The sequence below is a fragment of the Excalfactoria chinensis genome, chromosome Z, assembly GCF_039878825.1.
Source record: "Excalfactoria chinensis isolate bCotChi1 chromosome Z, bCotChi1.hap2, whole genome shotgun sequence".
Taxonomy (NCBI): Eukaryota; Metazoa; Chordata; class Aves; order Galliformes; family Phasianidae; genus Excalfactoria; species Excalfactoria chinensis.
The window spans coordinates 7730848-7749779 of NC_092857.1; the positions used below are offsets into that span (position 1 = coordinate 7730848).

Consider the following 18932-nt stretch of genomic DNA (forward strand, 5'->3'; position numbering starts at 1 on the left):
TGTGGTGTGTCTTTGTGCCATCCTGGTTCTGCCGTGAGCATTGCCCAAAGAGCCACATGTGGGTCAGTTACACACGGGACACCACTGTTTCAGGGCTTTGCAGCACAGGGGTCAGCTGCTGTGGGGAAAGCACGAGCCGTGGTGGCCTTGCTACATGCTGATGAGCAGGGATACACTGCCACTGTCTTGTGCACAGCCAGGAATAGGAACTTGTGGTGCCCATTCTTGGCATGGCCACTGGTGTACCCCATGTCCAAATACATGCCCTGCATGTGCCATGTGCTCTGTAGGGGTGGAAGCCACGGTACCACCAGCACCAGGGCTGTTCACTGCTGCCTGCCCCAGCAGGTGAGCATCTGGCTGGTCTTCTCACCCAGCATTCAGAGACTCAGAGGGACCCAGCACAGTGCCCACAGCCCTGAGGAACAGTCCCAGAACACCACACAGCACCAGGGGCAGGAAATGAGGCAACCCCCATGTCCTCATGTGCAGGACAGAGCTCAGAGACGCCTCCTGGGTCCTACGATCTGTTTATTAATCTAAAAAACAAAAAACAAACAAACAAAAAGAAACCCCACAACTGCAAAGGGACATGTTAGCTACACCTGATGTGAGAAGGAGCCAGTCCTGGTGGAAGGACCCCAGCCCACATCCCTCCCAGCACAGCTTCCCCCACACCTCCAGCCCTTATTGCAGCAGACCAGGCACCCCAGGGCCTCACTCTGGCTATTGCTTGGCTCTAGGATGAGCAGGGCAGAGCCCCAACAGACCCACAAGCAAAACAGGGGGGATGCTGACTACATCCTTTGCTGCACAGCCACTGTGGCACCAGAGAGGGGTCCAGGCTGCACCCACGTCCCCCGGGTGCTGGGGCTGGAAGACCCTTTGGTGTCGCTGCACCAGGCACACAAACTGACCCCACAGCTTTGAAATATCCCCATCTTTCTGTGGGCTCAGGTGGGCAGCAGCGAGACACGGGGTGGTGCCAGTGATCCCCAACCAACACAGCACACACAGAAGTGCCCATCACGGCAGCAAAAGGGACAGCAACAGGAAGAAGGCGCAACAGTCCCCGCTCAGGAGCTGCCCCCGGCTGCAGGCAGGCTCAGGGAGGGCAGAGCGTGAGCAGACCCTAAGGGACAGATCCAGGACAAACGGGCAAACTGGGCAGCCCTCTGCACCCTGCCGACTCCCCAGACCAAACCCAGGGCAGGCGGGTGCCGGGTGCGCTCTGCTCTTCACAGCCCACAGCCCCCCAGGTCGCCGTGGTGCTGCAGGGTTCCCCCGGGTAGGTGCCATGCCGCAGCAGCCTCCCGCAAGGGACGGGCCTTGTACTCGGCTCCGTGGCACAGCGAGGTGCTGGCGGCTGCCTCTCCACGTGCCGCTGTCCCCGAGGGGAAGGCAGAGCGCATCCCCTTGACCGGGCTGTCCCCACATGCGAGGTGACACCGAGGGCGGCGCACGTCCCCGGCCGCCTTCTCTCCATCACCGTCCACGCACCGAGTCCGCGGGGCCGAAGGGCTCCGCTCGGCGTCACTGTCCCTGCGCGCAGCTCCGCGTCCCCTCCGCTCGCATCGCCGCGCCGCTCAGGGCTGCAGGAGGTGCTTCTCCTCGTTCCTCGCTTCGTCCGCGTCGGACGCCGGGCTCTTCTTGGGGCACGACGGGGTCCTGCAGGCCTTGCAGAGGATGTGGAAGAGGATGAGGATGAGCAGAGCGATGATGCAGTTAAAAGAGATGGCAACGACCGCTCCGGTGGAGAGAGCCGCCCCCATCGCCGCCGCCCCGCGGGACGAAGCGGAGCCCCCGGCTCGGGACGCGGCCTCCGCCCGATGGCATTGGCGGAGGACGGGAGGGAGCGGCGGCGATGCTGGCGGCGGGCGGCGGGACGGCGTCACCCCGGCGCGGCCCGGACGGCGCCGGTGCGGCCTCGGCGGCGCGGGAGCGTCGGAGCGGCCCCTCCGGCGGCGCTGCGGGGTCTGCTCCGCCGAGCACCTGGAGGCGAGAAACGGCCGTCACCGCCGGCACGAGGGGACGGCGCGGAGCACGAGGCGGGATGCAGCGCCTCCTTCGCGCGTCCCCGGCCCCGAGGGGACGCCGCGGGAAGCAGACGGCGACCTCCCGGCGGGGCGAGCGCCTTCCCGTCCCGCGCCCGCAACAAGTCCCGTCCCGGCTCGTCCCGGCCCCGCTCTTACCCGCCGCCGCCGCGTCCGCTCCGCCCCGGGAGCCGCCGCTCGGAGCCGCGTCCGCTCCTCGGGGTCCCGGCGCGGAGCGGCTCCGGGTCCCGCCGCTGGTCGCGCTCCGCCGCCGGCTCCCTCCGCCCCGCGCCGCCGCTGCCTCCCGCCTCTCCGGGGGGAGGCGGGGCGGGGCCTGAAAACGCCCCGCCCACAACCGCTGGCGGCGGCCCCGCCCCTCCGCGCCGCGCCGCTATTGGACGAGCGCTCCGCGCTGGCCCCGCCCCCCGGCGCGCCGTTTCGGACCGCGGTTCAGCTGCGCGCGGTGCGGGCGCAAACGGCGCGTCTGTTGCGCGCGGCCGGGGCTGCCGTGCGCACATCTGCGCACATCTGCGGCCCAACTGCGCCGGGTGCGGACGGAGCTGCCGCCCGCCTGGCTGCGCGCACACGCAGCGCTCCTCGCAGGGTGCGCAGCCTCGAGCGCGACGGCAGCGCGTCCCCTGCACTGCGCGGGCACCGAGCAGCGGGGCGGCCCGGCCCTGCAGCCTGCTCGGCTCCCGTGCAGCCTCGGTTGGAGCCCCGGAGCTGCCGGTGGCTGCCGGGCAGAGCGCGGCGCTGAGGCTGAGGACGCCCGCGTGGCTGTCGGTTAAGGACACCCGCGTGGCACACGCTGCTCCAGGCCCCCGGGTCGGGGCGCAGCTCAGCTGAGGAAGGGAGGCTGCAATGGCTGCAAGGCTGAGCGTCCGGCGCAGCGCAGCCGTCCCGGTACCTACACGTGCTTCCCGAAGACACCCCTGGGCCACGAGCCGCAAACGTGGGGCTGCGTTGTCCGCCCACGAGGGACCGGCGCGGCCGTGCGCAGTGCAAAGCGTCACGGCAAGTCCGAGCAGCCGTCCCGAAGACGCGTGCCCGGCACAGCTCGCTCCTCACCGAGGAGCTCACCGCGGCTCGGCCGCATCAGAAGGCAGCAGGGTATGAGGCGCGGATCCGCAAGGCAGCTGGGGACCTCTCCTGGCTGCCAGCAGCACACCCGCCTCTGTTGGCTCTGCTGTCCACCCGTTGGGTGGGCTTCGCTTGGGGAGACGCTCCGTACTGCACGGCCCACGGATGGAGCCCAGTGCGCCGCTGCATCCACCTGGGGGCGAGTTTTGTATTGCAAGAGGTGTAGGATCGCTCTGCAGCTCTGACCGGGAACCGAGTGGGGGTGCTGCCACAGGGATTAACGGGCTGTTTCAGGATGCAGCTCTAAGCTGAGGGTGTCGAACAGTAAACAAACACAGACGTGCTGCTCGTTGCAATGCAGGCAGTGCAATCAGATGCTCAAGCATCTTTCCTTAGCGTTTATCTCCGAACTGCTAATTAGTCAGCAAAAGCGGCCTGCTACTCAAGGTGCAGCTCAGGCAGCAGTCACTGCTGTGTATGGCTGTATGGCCGTGGCCCTGCAGCTCCTTCCTGCCCAGCATCACTTCCCGCAGCTGCTCCAGGAGCAGAGCTGTGGCACGACGTGATGCTCCATCCCCTGTTACACCCAATGCCATTCACACCAAGTACTTTCAAGTCTGCTCTTCCAGACAGAAGAAAATCAACAGCAAAACGTTCCCACCCCCCCCAAAATGCACCCTTTGCCTTCCCATTGCTAGAAAAGGTGAATGGCGAAGGAAAACCTTCCCCCAGCATCAGGGCCCACCTACAGGAGAAAAATGCCTGCAGCTGCAGCCCCATCAGTAACATTGAGGGTGACCCCCAGTGCAACGTGGAACACATCACAGATCTTTTATCACTGAAAAATTTTATTTAAAACCCATTCCTATGCATTATAAAGGAGGAGAAAGGGGAAACAAGCATCCTCTGGAGCTCACCGTTACCACCCCCGTGCATTTGCCCTTGCCTACATGGTTTCAGGATGGTGATGACATTGAGGTGTAACCATCAGCACCAGAGAGGAAGTGAGACAGGACAGAAAGGGACGACTGGCACACAGTGAGCTGCACCCCAGCAGTCCCACATCTAAACCATCAGAACACTGGAAGGCTTGAGCAGAAAATGGCTTCTCAGGCACAGGTGAAGTGGCCAATCCAGCCCAGAGCCGTGCCATCCACTCAGAGGAGCTGCAACGATGGGCTGGCAGCCCAAGCTGGGCCACATCTCCCCTCTAGGAGCTGCCTCCACTCCTGCCCATGCAAAGCACTGCCATACCTGGGACGCCTGTTTGGGCTCACTAACTGGATGCCCAAAAAGGTGAATCCTGTATTTCCATCTCATCCCTGAGCCACAGGCTATGGAGTGAAGCCCGGCACCATCTGACAAGGAAACTTGCCAAAACACAATTTAGACATCTACAAATTTTGTCCATTTTGGAACAGCGAGTTCTCCTGTCTACCCCCCTAACGGATCTGCAAGCCTGTGTTCAGCAGCAGCTTTCCAGCCAGAGCAGCTGGCTGGTTTCTGTAACATCCCCAAGCTATACACACAAGTGTCTCTGTCTCAGGACTTCACTCAGGACTCCCCAGGCCCTGCGCTGGCACGAGGGTGCTTTCCCATGCTGCCAGTTCCCCTTCCTCCACCCTGCTTCCTCTTCATTTGGGCCTGGGACTCTGCCTTAAGTGTCTCAATCCAGAAGGCGTCAAAGGAGCCCGGAGCCTGATATCCAGGCTCCTGAGGATCGAGGGCGTCTTTGCTCAGCAGGACACATATGGCAGGAATGTTTCTCTTCACTGTTAAGGAATCAAGACCCGCTTCAGGCACAATGGGTTCCCAGATCTCCTCGATCTGTTTGAAAAGCACTTTGGTGATCTGGTGCAGTTCTTTGAGCCTTCTTTTCATGATTTCCACACACGTGATGGTCTTGCTAACAGCTTTGCCTGAGCCAGTGAAAAGGATCTGCCTCACTGAGTCCAGTTCCATCTTGCCAATGGCGTAGCCCATCAGATTTCTTATTTTACTCCCATCTTTCACTTTCATTTCAATGATATCAGGAGGCAGGTCAGTGAAGGGAAGAGGACAAGGTTTCTCCACAATTTTGGTCTTCTTATAGTTCTCCATTCTGCTGCGCTGAAAAGGAAAAGCGACCCGTGAATACTTGCAATTAGTGCTAATACAAATCAGCCAGCGTGGGCTTCCCCACTCAGTGAGAAGCGCAGCAGCAACTGTGGCTTCCAGCAACCTGTGCCAGCACAGCAGAGCTTGAAACTGAGGCTGCCATCGGTGTCGCTTCAGCCTCCGGCCACAAGAAAAGTCTCACCTGAACCTGAGAAACTTCTAAAGGCTGCGCAAAGGACTTCTCACTCCAATTACGTGCAGTCTTTTCTCCACAGGGCACTGTCAGATTCTGGCAGCCGGACGGGGCAGATACGAACCATCCAGCAGAACACCCCGATGCGCAGCAGTGCAAAGCAGAGCAGTCATTTCTAGCAGCAGCAGCCTAGGCACCGGTCGGCAACATGAATGCCGCCGCAGGGATCGAGGCTGGAAAGGAGCAGCGGTGGTTCAGCTGGCGGAGTCCTTGGAAAAAGCAAAGAACAAATGAAAGGACTCAGGTAAACGGGCCCACGCTCTCCCCTTTCCCCCCCCCCCCCCCCCCCCCAGGCCCACAGAGACACCCGGCTCCCGGAGAGCCCCACACGGCACGGCGAAGGCCTCGATTCCCGCGGAAGGGCCGTCCGGAGAGCTCCGCCAAGGGGAGGCGGGAGGAGGCCGAGCCCCACCGTGAGGGGGCGGCGGCCCGGCTGCCGCTTGGGGAAGAAGCACGGAGCGGGGGAAGGGCCCCGCGGTGACAGGGAGCTGCTGTGCGGAGCGCTCTGCGGGGCCCGGGAGGCGGGCGGGCCGCAGGACGGGCCGCGGGGCAGCCGGTAACCGCGCTCACCTGCCGGCACGGCGCCCCTCAACTCAAAATGGCGGCCGACGCGAGGCGTGCGCAGGCGCGGGGCAGGAGGGGGAGGAGCGCCCCGCCCACGTTCCGCCTCCCGATTGGGCGGGGCGCCCGGGTGGGCGGGGCGGAGCACCCAGAGCAGCCGCTCCCAAAGTACAGATGAGTTGGGCTGAAAAGCTCATATCCTGCGTCTCCCACTGGAGGGAGCATCGGGGATGGAAGCACGACACAGGCCCTGGGATTCTGAGGGAGGTATACTACCCCATAGGGAGACAAGGTGATGAGGATAAGCCAAGGAGAGCCGAGTATTCCTCCTGGAGCTTATTCTCTTTCGTGGGCATGCCTTGGGCTCTCATCTGGAGGCACAGCACCAAGCCCAGCACCACCTTCCTGCCCAAAGGGAGCTCTGGGCTCCCAGTGTCAGCAGTATACCAGCATCCCCTTCTACAGGTACACATGCATGGCCACTCCTGTCTTACCTTCACCTGTGATCCAGGAGTCAGATCTGCCTGGCTTCCAGCGTAGCTTGTATGACACATACATCACCCCTCCAGTGCCATGTTTGCTACAAGCTATGCAGGATGGTTTATGAACTCCTGGTTTCACAAAAGCAAATGCTCACAACTCAGTAATTCTGTCTTCTGTGCCTGGACAAATTCCACAGCCCAGCTACAACAGGCAGAGGGCAGCAAATAGCTCTTTCTGAATAAGAAAGGACTGTCTGGGGCTCTGACTCAATTCTGCCATTCTGATAAGCAAAGGCAGGATGTAGGCCAGGATCACTTGCTTCCCCCAGTCTCCAAGACCCCACTGCTGTCCAAAGACAGGACACCAGCAACCACCCCAAGAAGGGACACACAGATACTGCTTCTACTTCATGCCAGGCGTGACATTTCCTTATGAGACACCAGCCATGGGCTGTTGGCAGCACACGGATCTGCCTTCCTGAGCTTAACCAGGCATTCTGTGCCACTGACGCATTCACGGGAGGAAAAGACAAGCCAGACAGTGTGTTAGGGCTTTACTATGATCCACAATAAGAGCAAGAAAGGACTTTTACAGTACATTACTAGCTTGAAAACATTAAAATGCAAGATAACGTATTAATAACAGCGGCATATTAAGAGAAAACTATATGCAAACAGTGGCATATTGACGGTGCAGCTTTTATTAAGGGCCACAAAGCCAGGGTGCCCCCAGGAGTCTGTGACATCATTTGCAGCATACTCACACTGAGTATAAAGATACTGAGGCAAGAGGATGCAAACAGCTGCTGCAGGCTCTTCTGAGTAATGCAAGGCCAACAGGATCCTAGGACTTTGGTCTTTGCCCTCCCAGCTCTGCCATCACTCTGCTGCAGGTTTCACTTCACTGGCTGCTTCCAGCTGTGTTAGTATTTCATTCCACTGGACAAACTGCTTGGAGAGAAGCAGAGTCTGGATGTTCCTCTTAAGGAAAGAGAAGTGAAAACTTCAAGGAGGAAATAAAGGTTAGAGCACAGCCAGAGCACCCCCCATCAGCCTGACAGCACTGATCCAAAACCAATTCCTTGGAGGAGAAAAAGGTGAAGAAAACTGGGTGTACACAACTTACATAGACTCATATCAACTACACACCACTTCTAAACACTGCATAGCGCTGCAAATTAAAGGTCTTGCTTCTGAAAAGAACATAACTCCCCCACCCATTGTAGTTCAGGATGTGTTTCAGCACTGGTATGAGGATGAACTGCTGCAAGGCTCTGGCAGGTCACAGGCACATTCAACTGACATGCCAGCTCCTTTGTGCTAAGCCACACTGTAAGCAGATCCAGCACAAAAGCTCTGACTCACAGATGACACCCTGCCCTTCCTGTCTCAGATGGATAGTTCTGTCTTTCAGCACTGTAACAGCACTTCACTCCTGAGGTAAGTATAATAACAGGAACACAAACATCACTACACCAGAAAAGGTACTGGCCATTAAACCTAAGGCTGGGGATTGCCTGCTTCCAGCTACCTCTGACAGGGTGAGGTGGCCCAAGAGACAGGTGGGCAGTTCAATCCAAGGCACCAGCTAAAAGGATACTGTCTTGTTGTAGTTTTCCAAGAGCATCTTGACTTCATCAGTGAACTGCTCACACTGCTCCTGCAAAAAACAGTGCCTCAGTGAGTAAGCAATAAATAAGTTAAAGGACATCTGAAATTCCAGGCAAGTCAGGAATTGTCCAAGGCCAGTACCAAGATTAAAACTCAGGCCCTGGCCATGACCACTCACTGTGGCTAAAAGAGTTTCAATAGTTGAAGGAAAGGTTATGAAGAAACACTCATGCTCACACAGTGCAAGAGTATCCATGCTAGACCGATGTGTGCTTTTTCTCAGCATCCATGCTTTGCTTGCCTCAGAATGAAAACTCACAGCAAAACACAACAAGGGGGCATGAAGTGGTGCCCAGGCTACACCCTCCCACCTCAAGAGGTACTCAGATGGGGAAGGAAAGAGACAAGGTGGCAGCATTAATAGCTTACCACAGAGTGGGACACTGAAGACATGCAACATTTCAGTGTCCTGGTGAAAAGCAGAACAGCAGCTGGTTAAACACACTGCTGCTTATTGAGAGGTGCTCAAACCTCTGTTTTGAGCAGGCTTATGGTAGGTAAAAAGCTTTTCCAACTCATAATCAATTGTTAGTAATCCTTCTTAAACTTTTTTTCTTTTTTTTTTTTTGTTTCTTTCTTGCTGCAGTTTTAAAGGTGTGGTATAAATATGTCATCAGTACGTCCACTATCAAACGGTTCCTTTTTCTGGCTAGTCAAGGATGTCATGAACATTCACATTACCTGTTGCTGTATCTGGATTTGAGAGAGTCGTTGTAGTTTGGCTGCATGTTCAGGAGCCGCTGAAAGCACAGAAACCCATTTTGTTTGTTTTACATCACGTAGGATTAATTATAACAAAAAACAAACAAACAAACAAATACCCCAACAAAATAGAACGTTACTTCTTCAAGGGCAAGTCACAGCAAAGTTCTGCTCAGTGAATTGCTGATTGTGCTCCACACCACAAACATGTTTTTTACACAACTGGAAAAAAAAACCTACTAACGGATAAAGCCACATAGCTACACTGAACACCAAATTTTAGTTTACTTGCTAACTACTCAAGTTAGGGTGAGTTAACAGTTATTCTTGCACTGAGGGAGCAAACAATTAGATGAACACTGTAGTAAACAGAGAAGCATCTCTGCCTACACAAGGAACACTGATGTTCTGGATTTATGACAGCTTGTAAGTAGAACCCAGAGAGTTACCAGAGCCTGGGCACTGTACACAGTGCTTAGTCATAGTTTCGCACCTTTTGCCAAGCCACTGCCTCTAACCTCTTTATTAAACTGTACAGTCACCTCCCTGACCCGTTAGTGCAGGGGCCAAATTCCACCCCAGGTGTGTTTGGTAATAGCTAAGATGTTCAGCAGTGTTCCATTAGGCAGCAGAGACCAGACATGGAACATAAGAGCAAAGTAAGGGAGAAGCAGATATACCACCGTGTACCTACCTTACCTACTAAGTTGTGTGTTCTCAAGGGTGAGGCTCACAAAAAAATAAACAATACAACAGCTTGGAGGATAGCATTTGCAGCTCAGACACCTGGAGAAGAACAGGCATACCTTGGATACTGGCACTGTCTAAGATGGGCTCCAGGTTCTTCACCTGCTCCAGGAGGGCTACTCGAGAAGGAAGAGCCTGTTCCTCTAATCAGGGAGAAATAATAAGAAATATTAGGAAACAAAGACAGCGCTTTGGCTTCTCACAAATATTGGTGTGTGGCATGAATCTGTTTTCTGAACCATTTACACCCAAAACACCATAGAACAGCTTGGCAAATATAGAAAACAAAACTCATAGCCAAAGCTAGAGTAAAGGCATGAATGTCTCTGACTACAGACTCAGAAATTCCCAAGTTACAGGAGCTCTTAAACAGGTCAGCTGCAGCCCCCACCTTTAAAAGGGACTTGTCCTACTCCAAACTGATGGCCAGCTGGATCTGACACTTGTATTCCAGCTCCCTTTTTCCAGCTATCTACCCATACAAAAAAAGAGCATGTTTATGATTTCATTCAGCCTTTAGTGAGACTCATGACTACATTCTCATTCGTGGTAATTTAGGTCAGAAGTATCTCCATGAAAATCCATTAACTATAACCAAGACAAAGCTGAATGAAGTTATTTAGAGGCAAAGAAGATTTTAATACATATCCAAAATCCTCCTGTTTTTCTTACAGCTCTCAGAGTATTTAAAAAAAGGGTAAGGAAAACAGTTCAGGCTCCATCTTTTTCTTTTCAGCCTCATGTTAATTTAAAGATAAATTGATCTATAGTCAGAAGATCAGAAGAGATAAAATGACAGCATGGACATGCATGGGGGACATAATGGGTGACAGATATCCTCATAGAAATCACATTTTAAGTAGCTCTAAAAAGATTTGCTTTTCCTGATCTTTCTAACTAAACAAAATAACTCATCCCAATCCAGTTTATGCAAAAGACAGCTTTTGCAGTACTAAAAATCTGCTTCCTCTCATTTCAAGCCATACCTGCCAAGATGAACTGCAGCTTCATAGTGTCTGGAACAGCCATTCTGTCAATGTACTGAGGGTCTAGGTATTTTATTACATCTTCAACTAAAGCAAAAAATAGGTTTGAAGATAAAAAGCAAGAAACGTGTTATTGCTTTTACAAGTAGAATTTCCCACTGTGCTACATCACACAAGGTCGCTTTGTAAATATTGTACATTTAGGGTTATTCTTATTCAGATTTGTGAATGTTTGCAGCACTTGAGAACAGGTGACTTTGGAAAGCTTTGACCAAGAACTTATAAATGACTCAAGCCAAATAACTGCTTTGTTACAGACATCTCCATCACTTACTTTTTGTTTGGCTAACAATACCAATTAAATATGCTTCTTCCTGCCCTTGATACAAAACCAGAGAACTCTCCCTCACCCTGGTTCCTAAAATTATTTAGGAATATACTGTTATTGTTTCCATACCTAACACTCATCACAGGCTTGGACCACACCAGCCCTTCCAGTGCTGCTCGCATGGTGCCAAGCTACAATTCTTGGCCATGAGGAAGCTCTGTGGGACAAACCTCAGCTCTGTCTTCACTTTTGACGGTCCCCGGCTTAGAGAAGGCTCCACAGGCATGATCAGCAGTGTTGGGACGGCACCTCTAGAGCTCCCATCGCACACACAATGGAGGGGTGTTCTGGTGAGTGTTGCTCACAACCCACAAGAAGCTTTTTCAGGAACTCAGGCCCTAAAAGACTTCCAGATGTGTACTGGGCACGGCTATGTAAAGTAAAGAGTGGACTGCAGCAGCCTGTTCCCCACCTCCAGCAGCTCAGTGGATTAATCGCATTACATACCAAATTCAAGTGACATGCTGCAAATTTAAATCCAAATCAGGCTTTCAAGTTTGGGGTATGTGTGAACCAGATAACACAAAGCATTCATTGCATAAAACAACAAGAAGCTACCAGTCTACAAAACACTATTATAATTTTGGTGATATTTGAATCCCCACATCCAAAAATTAATCACAGATTATTAAGGTTGAAAAGACCATTAAGATCATCTAGTTCAACCATCGATCCACCACCAGCATGCCTGCTAACCAATGTCCCTCACTGCCATATCTCCACATCTCTGTTGAACACCTCCAGGAACAGTGATTCCATCATTTCCCTGGGCAGCCTGTTCCTAGACCTTACCACTCTTTTGAGAACTTTTTCCAAACATCTAATCTGAACTTTCCCAGCACAATTTGAGGCCACTTTCTCACATCCTATTGCTTATTTATTATTTCAACCTGGGAGAAAATACCACTCCCTATCTTGCTGCAACTGACTTTTAAGGAGGTATACAGAGCTATAACATCTCTCCCGAACCTTCTCTTCTCCAGTCTACACAATCCTAGCTCCTTCAGCTGGTCCTCATAAGACTTTCATTCCAGAACCTTCACAGCTTCACTGCCTTTCTCTGGACACACTCCAGTGACCCAGTGTCTTTTTTGTAGTGAGGGGCCCAAAACTGAACGCAGTACTCAAGGCATGACCTCACCAGCACTGAGTACAGTGGGACAAACACTTCCCCAGTGCTGCTGAATACACTATTTCTGATACAAGCAAGCATGCTGTTGGCCTTCTTGTCCACCTGGGCACACTGCTGGCTCATGTTCAGCTCACTGTCAACTATCATCCACAGATCCGTTTCCACCAGGCAGCTTTCCAGCCTCTCTCCCCCAAAGCCTGTGGTGCTGCATGGGACTGTTCTGAACAAAGTGCAGGACACTTGGACTTCTTGAACTTCATCCCACCAGCCTCAGCCCAGCAACTCAGCCTGTCCAGATCCCTCTGCAAAACCCTCCTACGCAAAACACTTCCTCTCATCTTGATGTCATTTGCAGACTTACAGAGCGTGCACTCAATCCGTTCCTCCAGACCATCAATAAAGACATTAGACCAGACTGGCCCCAATTGCAACCCCCAGGGAACACCACTCCTGACCAGTCACCAGCTAAATTTAACTCCAGTCACTACCATTTTCTGGGCCCAGCCATCCAGACAGATTTTTACCCAGAGAAGGGTACACCTGTTTAAGGCACAGGCTGTCAGCTTCTCTAGTAGATTACTGTGGGAGGCACTGTCAAAGGCTTTGCTAAAGTCTGAGCAAACTGCACCCATAGACTTTCCCTCATCTACCAGGCAGGTCAACAGGTCATAGAAGATCAGGTTAGTGAAGTATGTCCTGCCTTTTGTGAACTCATGTTGGCTAGGCCTGATCTCCTGGTTATCTTGCACAAGCCATGTAATCACACTCAAAGACAATCTGTTCCACAACTTTCCTCAATACTAAGGACAATCAGACAGGCAGTTTCCTAGATGCTTCTTCTGATATTGCTTCTAGATAAGTGCCACAAATCTTCAGTGCTGTACAGTTCCAAGGACATTTCAGCTTCTCATACTGTCTTGCCTGTCAGGGGGGTTGAGGGGACACAAGTTGATGGGAGGGAACAGAGCCAGAACAGCTGACCTTATCATTATGAGCTTTGAATTCCAGAGAACTGATACACTAGTTAAAGTAAGAGCCACCCCACTAGCTCTCCTCCTTTGCCTCTCTTTCTAAAGAGCTTACAGCCCTCCACTGCAGCACTATGGTTACAAGAGCAATTGTACAATTTCAGTGATAGTGACCAGGTCATAGTGCTTGCACTGCACAATGGCTTCTAGCCCTTGTTGTGTGCATTGATGTAAATGCACTTCAGCTGAGGTGTTGCTCTCAGCCCTAGCTCTGATATGCTGCACCTAAGCTCATTTCTAATGAGCCTGCTTTTGTTCCCTCACTCCCTTCAAACCTAGTTTAAAGCCATCTCAGTGAACTCCACCAACTGCTGGGCTAGAATATTTTCCTCCCATTCGGACAGGCGGATCTCATCTGTCATCAGCAGGCCTAGTGATGAATAAACTGCCCCATAGAAAACAAAACAAAAACATTCCACTGATGACACCAGCCATAGAGCCACATGTCAATCATGTGAGTTTTCCTGCTCCTCTCAGTACTTTGCCCTGTTACTGAAGGAACTGAGGAAAGTGACTGTTTATGAGGGTGGATAGTGATAGAACAAGGGGGGATGGTTTTAAACTAGAACAGGGGAGGTTTAGGTTCGATATTAGGAGGAAGTTTTCCAGGGTGGTGGCACACTGGAACAGGTTGCCCGAGGAGGCTGTGGATGCCCCATCCCTGCAGGCATTCAAGGCCAGGCTGGATGTGGCTCTGGGCAGCCTGGTCTGCTGGTTGGTGACCCTGCACATAGCGGAGGGTTGAAACAAGATGATCATTGTGGTCCTGTTCAATCCAGGCCATAAGGAGGGAACGTGGGTTCACAACACGCACCAATCACCCTCCCACTGCTCCCGTTCTGCCCTGACCCCAGCACGGCACCCCACTCACTTTTCTTAAACAGGATCTTGATCCTCTCCCTCTTGCCGGCAATGTTGCTCAACGCCACTTGCACCTTGACGAGCTCATCGGCCACCTGCAGAGGGAACGGACCTGTCAGCCGACAGCGGGCCGCGAGGCCCAGGGCTGGGGGCGGGCTGGGGAGCGGTCTCTGCGGGAAAATCTACAACGGGCAGTTGGAGGGAATAAGAACAGAATCGCGACCTTTGGCGGCTCGCTGGCGCCGACGCCCATACGCTGCTCCAATTCCTCCAGCCGCCAGTGCAGCTGCTGCAAAGCCGCCATCTCCGCCGCCATCTTGCCGCCGCACCGGTAGCCGCTCAGCTTCACTTCCGGCCCGCCTCTCCCGGGTCACGCCCCGTTGCCATGGCGGCGCGTTGCTAAGGGAGGCCGTTTCCATGGCGACGGACACCCCCGGGCGGGATGAGGGCGAGGGAGGGAGGGCCGCGGGGCCGCGGGGCTGCGCTGAGACCCCCGGAGGCGTTGGGGCGGTCGATGCTGATTTGCACTGCAGAGAGAGGTGCGCGGGCTTCGCGGCAGCCGGGCGGTCGATGGTTGCTTCATTCCGGCGCGGTCCTTCAGGCGAGAGACACTCGGGTGTGTTAAAAGCAAGAGAGCAATGGCGGGACCAGAGGATACAGAGCCTTTGAAATACAGGAGCCGCCTCGGGCTTTCCCCCAGGCCCTGGCCTGCCCGCATTCACCTTCCTCCCATCGACCACAGCCACGTGGTGAGGAGCTGCGGAAGGCAGCAGCTGTCCCCAGCCCCGCCTGCACTCACAGCCATAGGAACCCCTCGAAGGGCCGGGATGGATCCATGGCAGCAGAGCCGCCACAGATAGAGGGGTTAGTTCTGGAGACCCCTGAGCACCTCTCTGTTCCTCTCATGCTGAGAGAATGGGCTGCTTTTGCACCGGGGAGACCAGGGGTGGTTAATGCCCTTTAGGTCAAAGCCATCTGCTAATAGGAAGTACTTCAACAGCATTGCCATCAACACCAGCAATGGTGTTTGAGAGCAAAGCTATGCCCTGAAAAAGCCTCATCCTTCTACAGGGCTGCTCTGAAAGCAATGCCTCCTATTTTATCCTGTTGGCCTGCAGTATCATAGGCTGATGTTTATGGTATGACTTTGGAGGCTGAACCTTCCCAACAGCATCCTGTTACATTTTGTTGCCATGTGACAGATGGCAGCAGGGACAGCAGCTTGGCAAACTGTTGTCTGACATGGGAGCGTGTATGAAGAAAAGATGTGTCACTGAATTCCTTCTTGCAGGATCAATTGTATTCAGTGACATTCAACAGCACCTGCTGAACATTTATGGAAACCAAACAGTGGATCTGAGGTGGTAGGTTGTGCGTTTCAGCAGTGGTGACAGTGACAGTGTGTCACCTCTGCTCATACAAATAGTTATGAGAGCAGCATGCGGGCTCTTGTTAATTGCTGATGAAGATGCATAGTTAATAGTGGTGACTATTTTGCAAAAACACTGTTTTGTAGCTGAGAATTTGCTCTATCAAATGCTGTTATTGTGCTCTTTGCATCTATTTGAGTTTCTGTGGAAATAAATAGGAGATACTGCTTTTGGAGAAACCTACAGGGATGTGTTATTGCAGGGAGCTCTATGCAGCCACCAGAAGGGAGCTATAGGATGGCTCAGGGATCCAGCAACATTTGTAGCCCCTAAAAACTCCCTTGCAGAAGCTGAGCAAAGTGTTTGGGTGGGGAGAGCAGGCTGAGATCCAGTGCTCTGCCTTTCTTCCCAAGGATCGATAGCTGGTCTGTGGAAGAAGCATCTTCAGAGGGGAAGTGCTGCACTTTGTTCCACAAAGGCAACAATTAGAAACTGCCTCGTTAGCAGAAGTGGATGGGGGCTGCAGCAGAGCCGGGAGGCTGTAAACACCGTGCTGGTCTGCTTTTAGAGAGGAACAGCTCTACTGCAGCCTATGCCCAGCAGGGTGGATAATGCCCATGAATGCCCAAATCCCTGCGTTAGATCATTGAAGATAATCCACCCAGAAAGTGAGAAATTCATGCTGGGGTTCAGACATTGAGGCTTTGGGGTCGGAGGACAAGCTTGAAACCACTGGCATACCACAGTTTGTATGGTGCACAGTGAATCTCCCCCAGTCCAAGTCCTGGAGGTTGCCAGGAGGACTCATTCTCCATCCCCATCCGCACCCCTATCCCCATCCTTATCCCTATCTCCATCCCCATCCCTGCGGTGACTCAGTGGTGCCATGGCCACCTGCCTCCATCCTGCTGCTGAAGCTGGATCCAGTGCTCCTCCTGCTAGGCTGGATCGCCCCTACACCCCTCCACCTCCTCCCTCCTGCTCAATTATGTTCCCTGTGGGATGCGGGAAATGGTATCGATCAGGGCTGGTTACTCAGGTGACAGCAGCTGTGTCCCTGAGCCCCCCAGGGAGCGTGACATTGCATATCACCCCCTGAGCTGTGTAACAAGGGAGGATGCTGGCCCACCTGTACACTCGTGGCCCCCTGGTGCCTTGGCGCTCAATGTGCTATGGTCGGCACTGCTCAGCAGTGACAAGGGACACAAGACCCCAATTAAGGCTGCATCGATCTCACTCCAGCCCCGCTTGGCAAGCTATGCTGGGCTTACAGGAGTTCTGTCAGGGCTGAGCTGTCTCACACCCATGCAGCGCTGGCACCCAGATCACCTAGCACAAGCTCCCTGGGTGCCTCTTGCACTCTGGGACACATGCTGGCACATGGACACAGGCACACAGCCACAGGCACACAAACCTATCCACTCACACTCATGACCCTTGCACCTTCACATCGGGCTATCAGACTCGTTGATCATCGTGAGTCCTTTCCAACTCGGGATAATTTATGATTCTGTGCAGCCCATCTGGCTACACACATACCGGGGTCCGCACTACCGCCTGTTGGCTTTCCTGCGCAGCCTCTGTGCCCCCCACCCATGCTCTCCCCGCGAGCTCTGCTCCCCTGCGCTGCAGCACCATGGCCAGCGCCAGAAGCAGCCGGGGGGTCCCACGGGGCGTGGGGGTACCCCAAGGACAAGGCTGTCCTCGGAGGATGACACCATTGCCGTCTTCCATGCAGGAGGTGCTGTTCCCGTGGGCACCAAGGACCTGGCCTCACCGGTGCTGGGGGGTTTGTTCCCGTGGGTGCTGCTTGGGACTCATTATTGGAACCCTGTGTCTGGGGGTTGGTGTCGCTATGGGTGCTTGTGCTCAGGACTACCATCCGAGGGGGTGTCTTTGTTCACACCTTCCCCTGTGCACCCCGTAACATACATGCCTGTGAGCACCTGTGAGTGTACCTGTGACTCCAGGCTGGCCCAGCAGTGCTGTCATCTCAGGGTGCAACCCTGCAGTAATCACCCAGCCAGCCTCTAGCCGTATTCCCACATGCACAGGGATTTTTCACACATGGTTAGTCTGTGTGAAGCCTCACAGCCCCCAGTGAGGCTGGATTTGGTGCCAAATCTGCTCTGTGCATGAGGAGGCACCAAATTGCACTCCAGAAGCCAAGCAGTGGGAACAGTCCTAGAGCAGAGGCAACCGCAACATGGGCTGGCCTAGACACCACCCCAGGGTGTCACAGGTGTACTGAACCCCAATCTGTCCCCATCCCAACCACCGACGCTTGTAGTATCCCCAGAGTCACCCTCAGTTCCAGCTTGGTTCAGTTCAGTTCCTTTAATAGACACACAGCCATGCTGCTGTGGGGGTGGCACAGGCAGCACCAAACCCCCATTGAGGTAGAGGCGAGCATTGCCTCGTGCTCATTTGCTTTGGCTCCCAGGGGTGTGGGTGGGTGCAGGAGCCACTCCCTTCCCCCCTGCCCCAACGAGGTAGTTCAGGGCCCCCCATCTCCCTGCCCCCACGTGGGGACCCCGGCATCTGTGTCTGTGGTGGGAGGCACTGCTGGGCCGTCCCGCTCTGCCCCCAGCAAGCCCCTCCCAGTGCATTACCCCCACCCGCTGGCGTTAAGTCCCACCCACAGCCCCACCCCAATAGGCCCCACCCCCATTCTCAGCTCGCCCCCCCCCACCAGTCCCACCAGTATCCCCAATGTGTGCCTCCCAACGCAACCCCCCCCCCTTCAAGCTGGGGGCTTGAGGTGTCCCCAGCGCTGGGTGCCACTGCCCTCGGGTGACCCCGGGGGTGTCACAGGGTGGGCAGCATGGGGGGAGTGAGGGGGAGGGCCGCAGCAACTGCTCTGAGTGTGCGTGGGGGGTGTATGGTATGTATGGGGAATGTGTAGGGGACACAGTGTGCACCAGGGGGGTGGACAGGGGTCAGTGTAGGGGGTGTATTGGTGATGTTGTGTGCAGGAGATGTAGGGTGTGCACTGCCAGCATTTGTAAGGAGTACAGTGTGCAAAGAGATGTGTATAAGGAATGCGGTATGTCAGACAGCATTGCAATGTGCAGGGGACAGTATGCATCAAGGTGTGCATAGGGGCTGCAGTGTGTGCACTGAGGTCACTACAGAGGATGCAGAGTGTGCATTGAGGTGTGTACAGGGGATGCAAAGTGAGCATCAAGGTGTACAGTCTGTTGCAGCTGAGGTATACATAGGGGCTGCAGTGAGTGTATTGAGGCAAGTATGGGGAATGCAGTGACTGCATCAAGGGGATGCAGTCTGCAGGGTGCTGGGGTTCCAGGCCAGCAGGAACTGCATGGGGGTCACAGGAGATGCATGTTTTGGGGGTCTACATGGGTGAGGGGCTGCACACCAGTGGGTGAGGGGTGAAAGGGCCCCCCACAGTTGCTTGCTGCACTGCCACAACCCCACACTGCAACAAGAGGTTCCCCAGGCCCTCATGGGCACATCCCTTCCCCACTGGGCACATCTTTGCCCCATGTTTGGGAGTGCAGCTCTTTGAGGAGCACTGCCC

At 54.3% G+C, this 18932-nt stretch overlaps 2 protein-coding genes across 3 annotated transcripts; both read right to left on the minus strand.

Annotated features, from left to right (window-relative positions):
* Positions 1-3949: 3949 nt before the first annotated feature.
* RPP25L (ribonuclease P/MRP subunit p25 like) lies at positions 3950-6091 on the minus strand. 2 transcript variants are annotated; one of them, XM_072359664.1, is made up of 3 exons: positions 6034-6091; positions 5413-5672; positions 3950-5222 (listed from the first exon to the last, which is right to left on the minus strand). In XM_072359664.1, the coding sequence occupies exon 3, from the start codon at positions 5211-5213 to the stop codon at positions 4668-4670; it is 546 nt and encodes a 181-aa protein (XP_072215765.1). In that variant the 5' UTR covers positions 5214-5222; positions 5413-5672; positions 6034-6091; the 3' UTR covers positions 3950-4667. The 2 variants fall into 2 exon arrangements, with proteins under 2 accessions (XP_072215765.1, XP_072215766.1); XM_072359665.1 differs by lacking the exon at positions 6034-6091 and adding an exon at positions 5876-6022.
* A 952-nt stretch (positions 6092-7043) lies between these two features.
* DCTN3 (dynactin subunit 3) lies at positions 7044-14385 on the minus strand. Its single transcript, XM_072359672.1, has 7 exons — positions 14245-14385; positions 14032-14116; positions 10613-10699; positions 9686-9769; positions 8859-8917; positions 8107-8166; positions 7044-7475 (listed from the first exon to the last, which is right to left on the minus strand). Exons 1-7 carry the CDS (start codon positions 14335-14337, stop codon positions 7386-7388), a joined length of 558 nt encoding a protein of 185 aa, XP_072215773.1. The 5' UTR covers positions 14338-14385; the 3' UTR covers positions 7044-7385.
* Between the last annotated feature and the right edge of the window lie 4547 nt (positions 14386-18932).

Bases quoted from the DNA above. Each gene is read 5' to 3' on its own strand.
- RPP25L (XM_072359664.1), bottom strand. From the start codon at position 5,213: ATGGAGAACTATAAGAAGACCAAAATTGTGGAGAAACCTTGTCCTCTT.
- DCTN3 (XM_072359672.1), bottom strand. From the start codon at position 14,337: ATGGCGGCGGAGATGGCGGCTTTGCAGCAGCTGCACTGGCGGCTGGAG. The intron at 14,117-14,244 runs GTCGCGATTCTG...TTCCCTCTGCAG, and splicing joins GCGCCAGCGAGCCGCCAAAG to GTGGCCGATGAGCTCGTCAA. The intron at 9,770-10,612 runs GTATGGCTTGAA...CTCCCTGATTAG, and splicing joins GCTGCAGTTCATCTTGGCAG to AGGAACAGGCTCTTCCTTCT.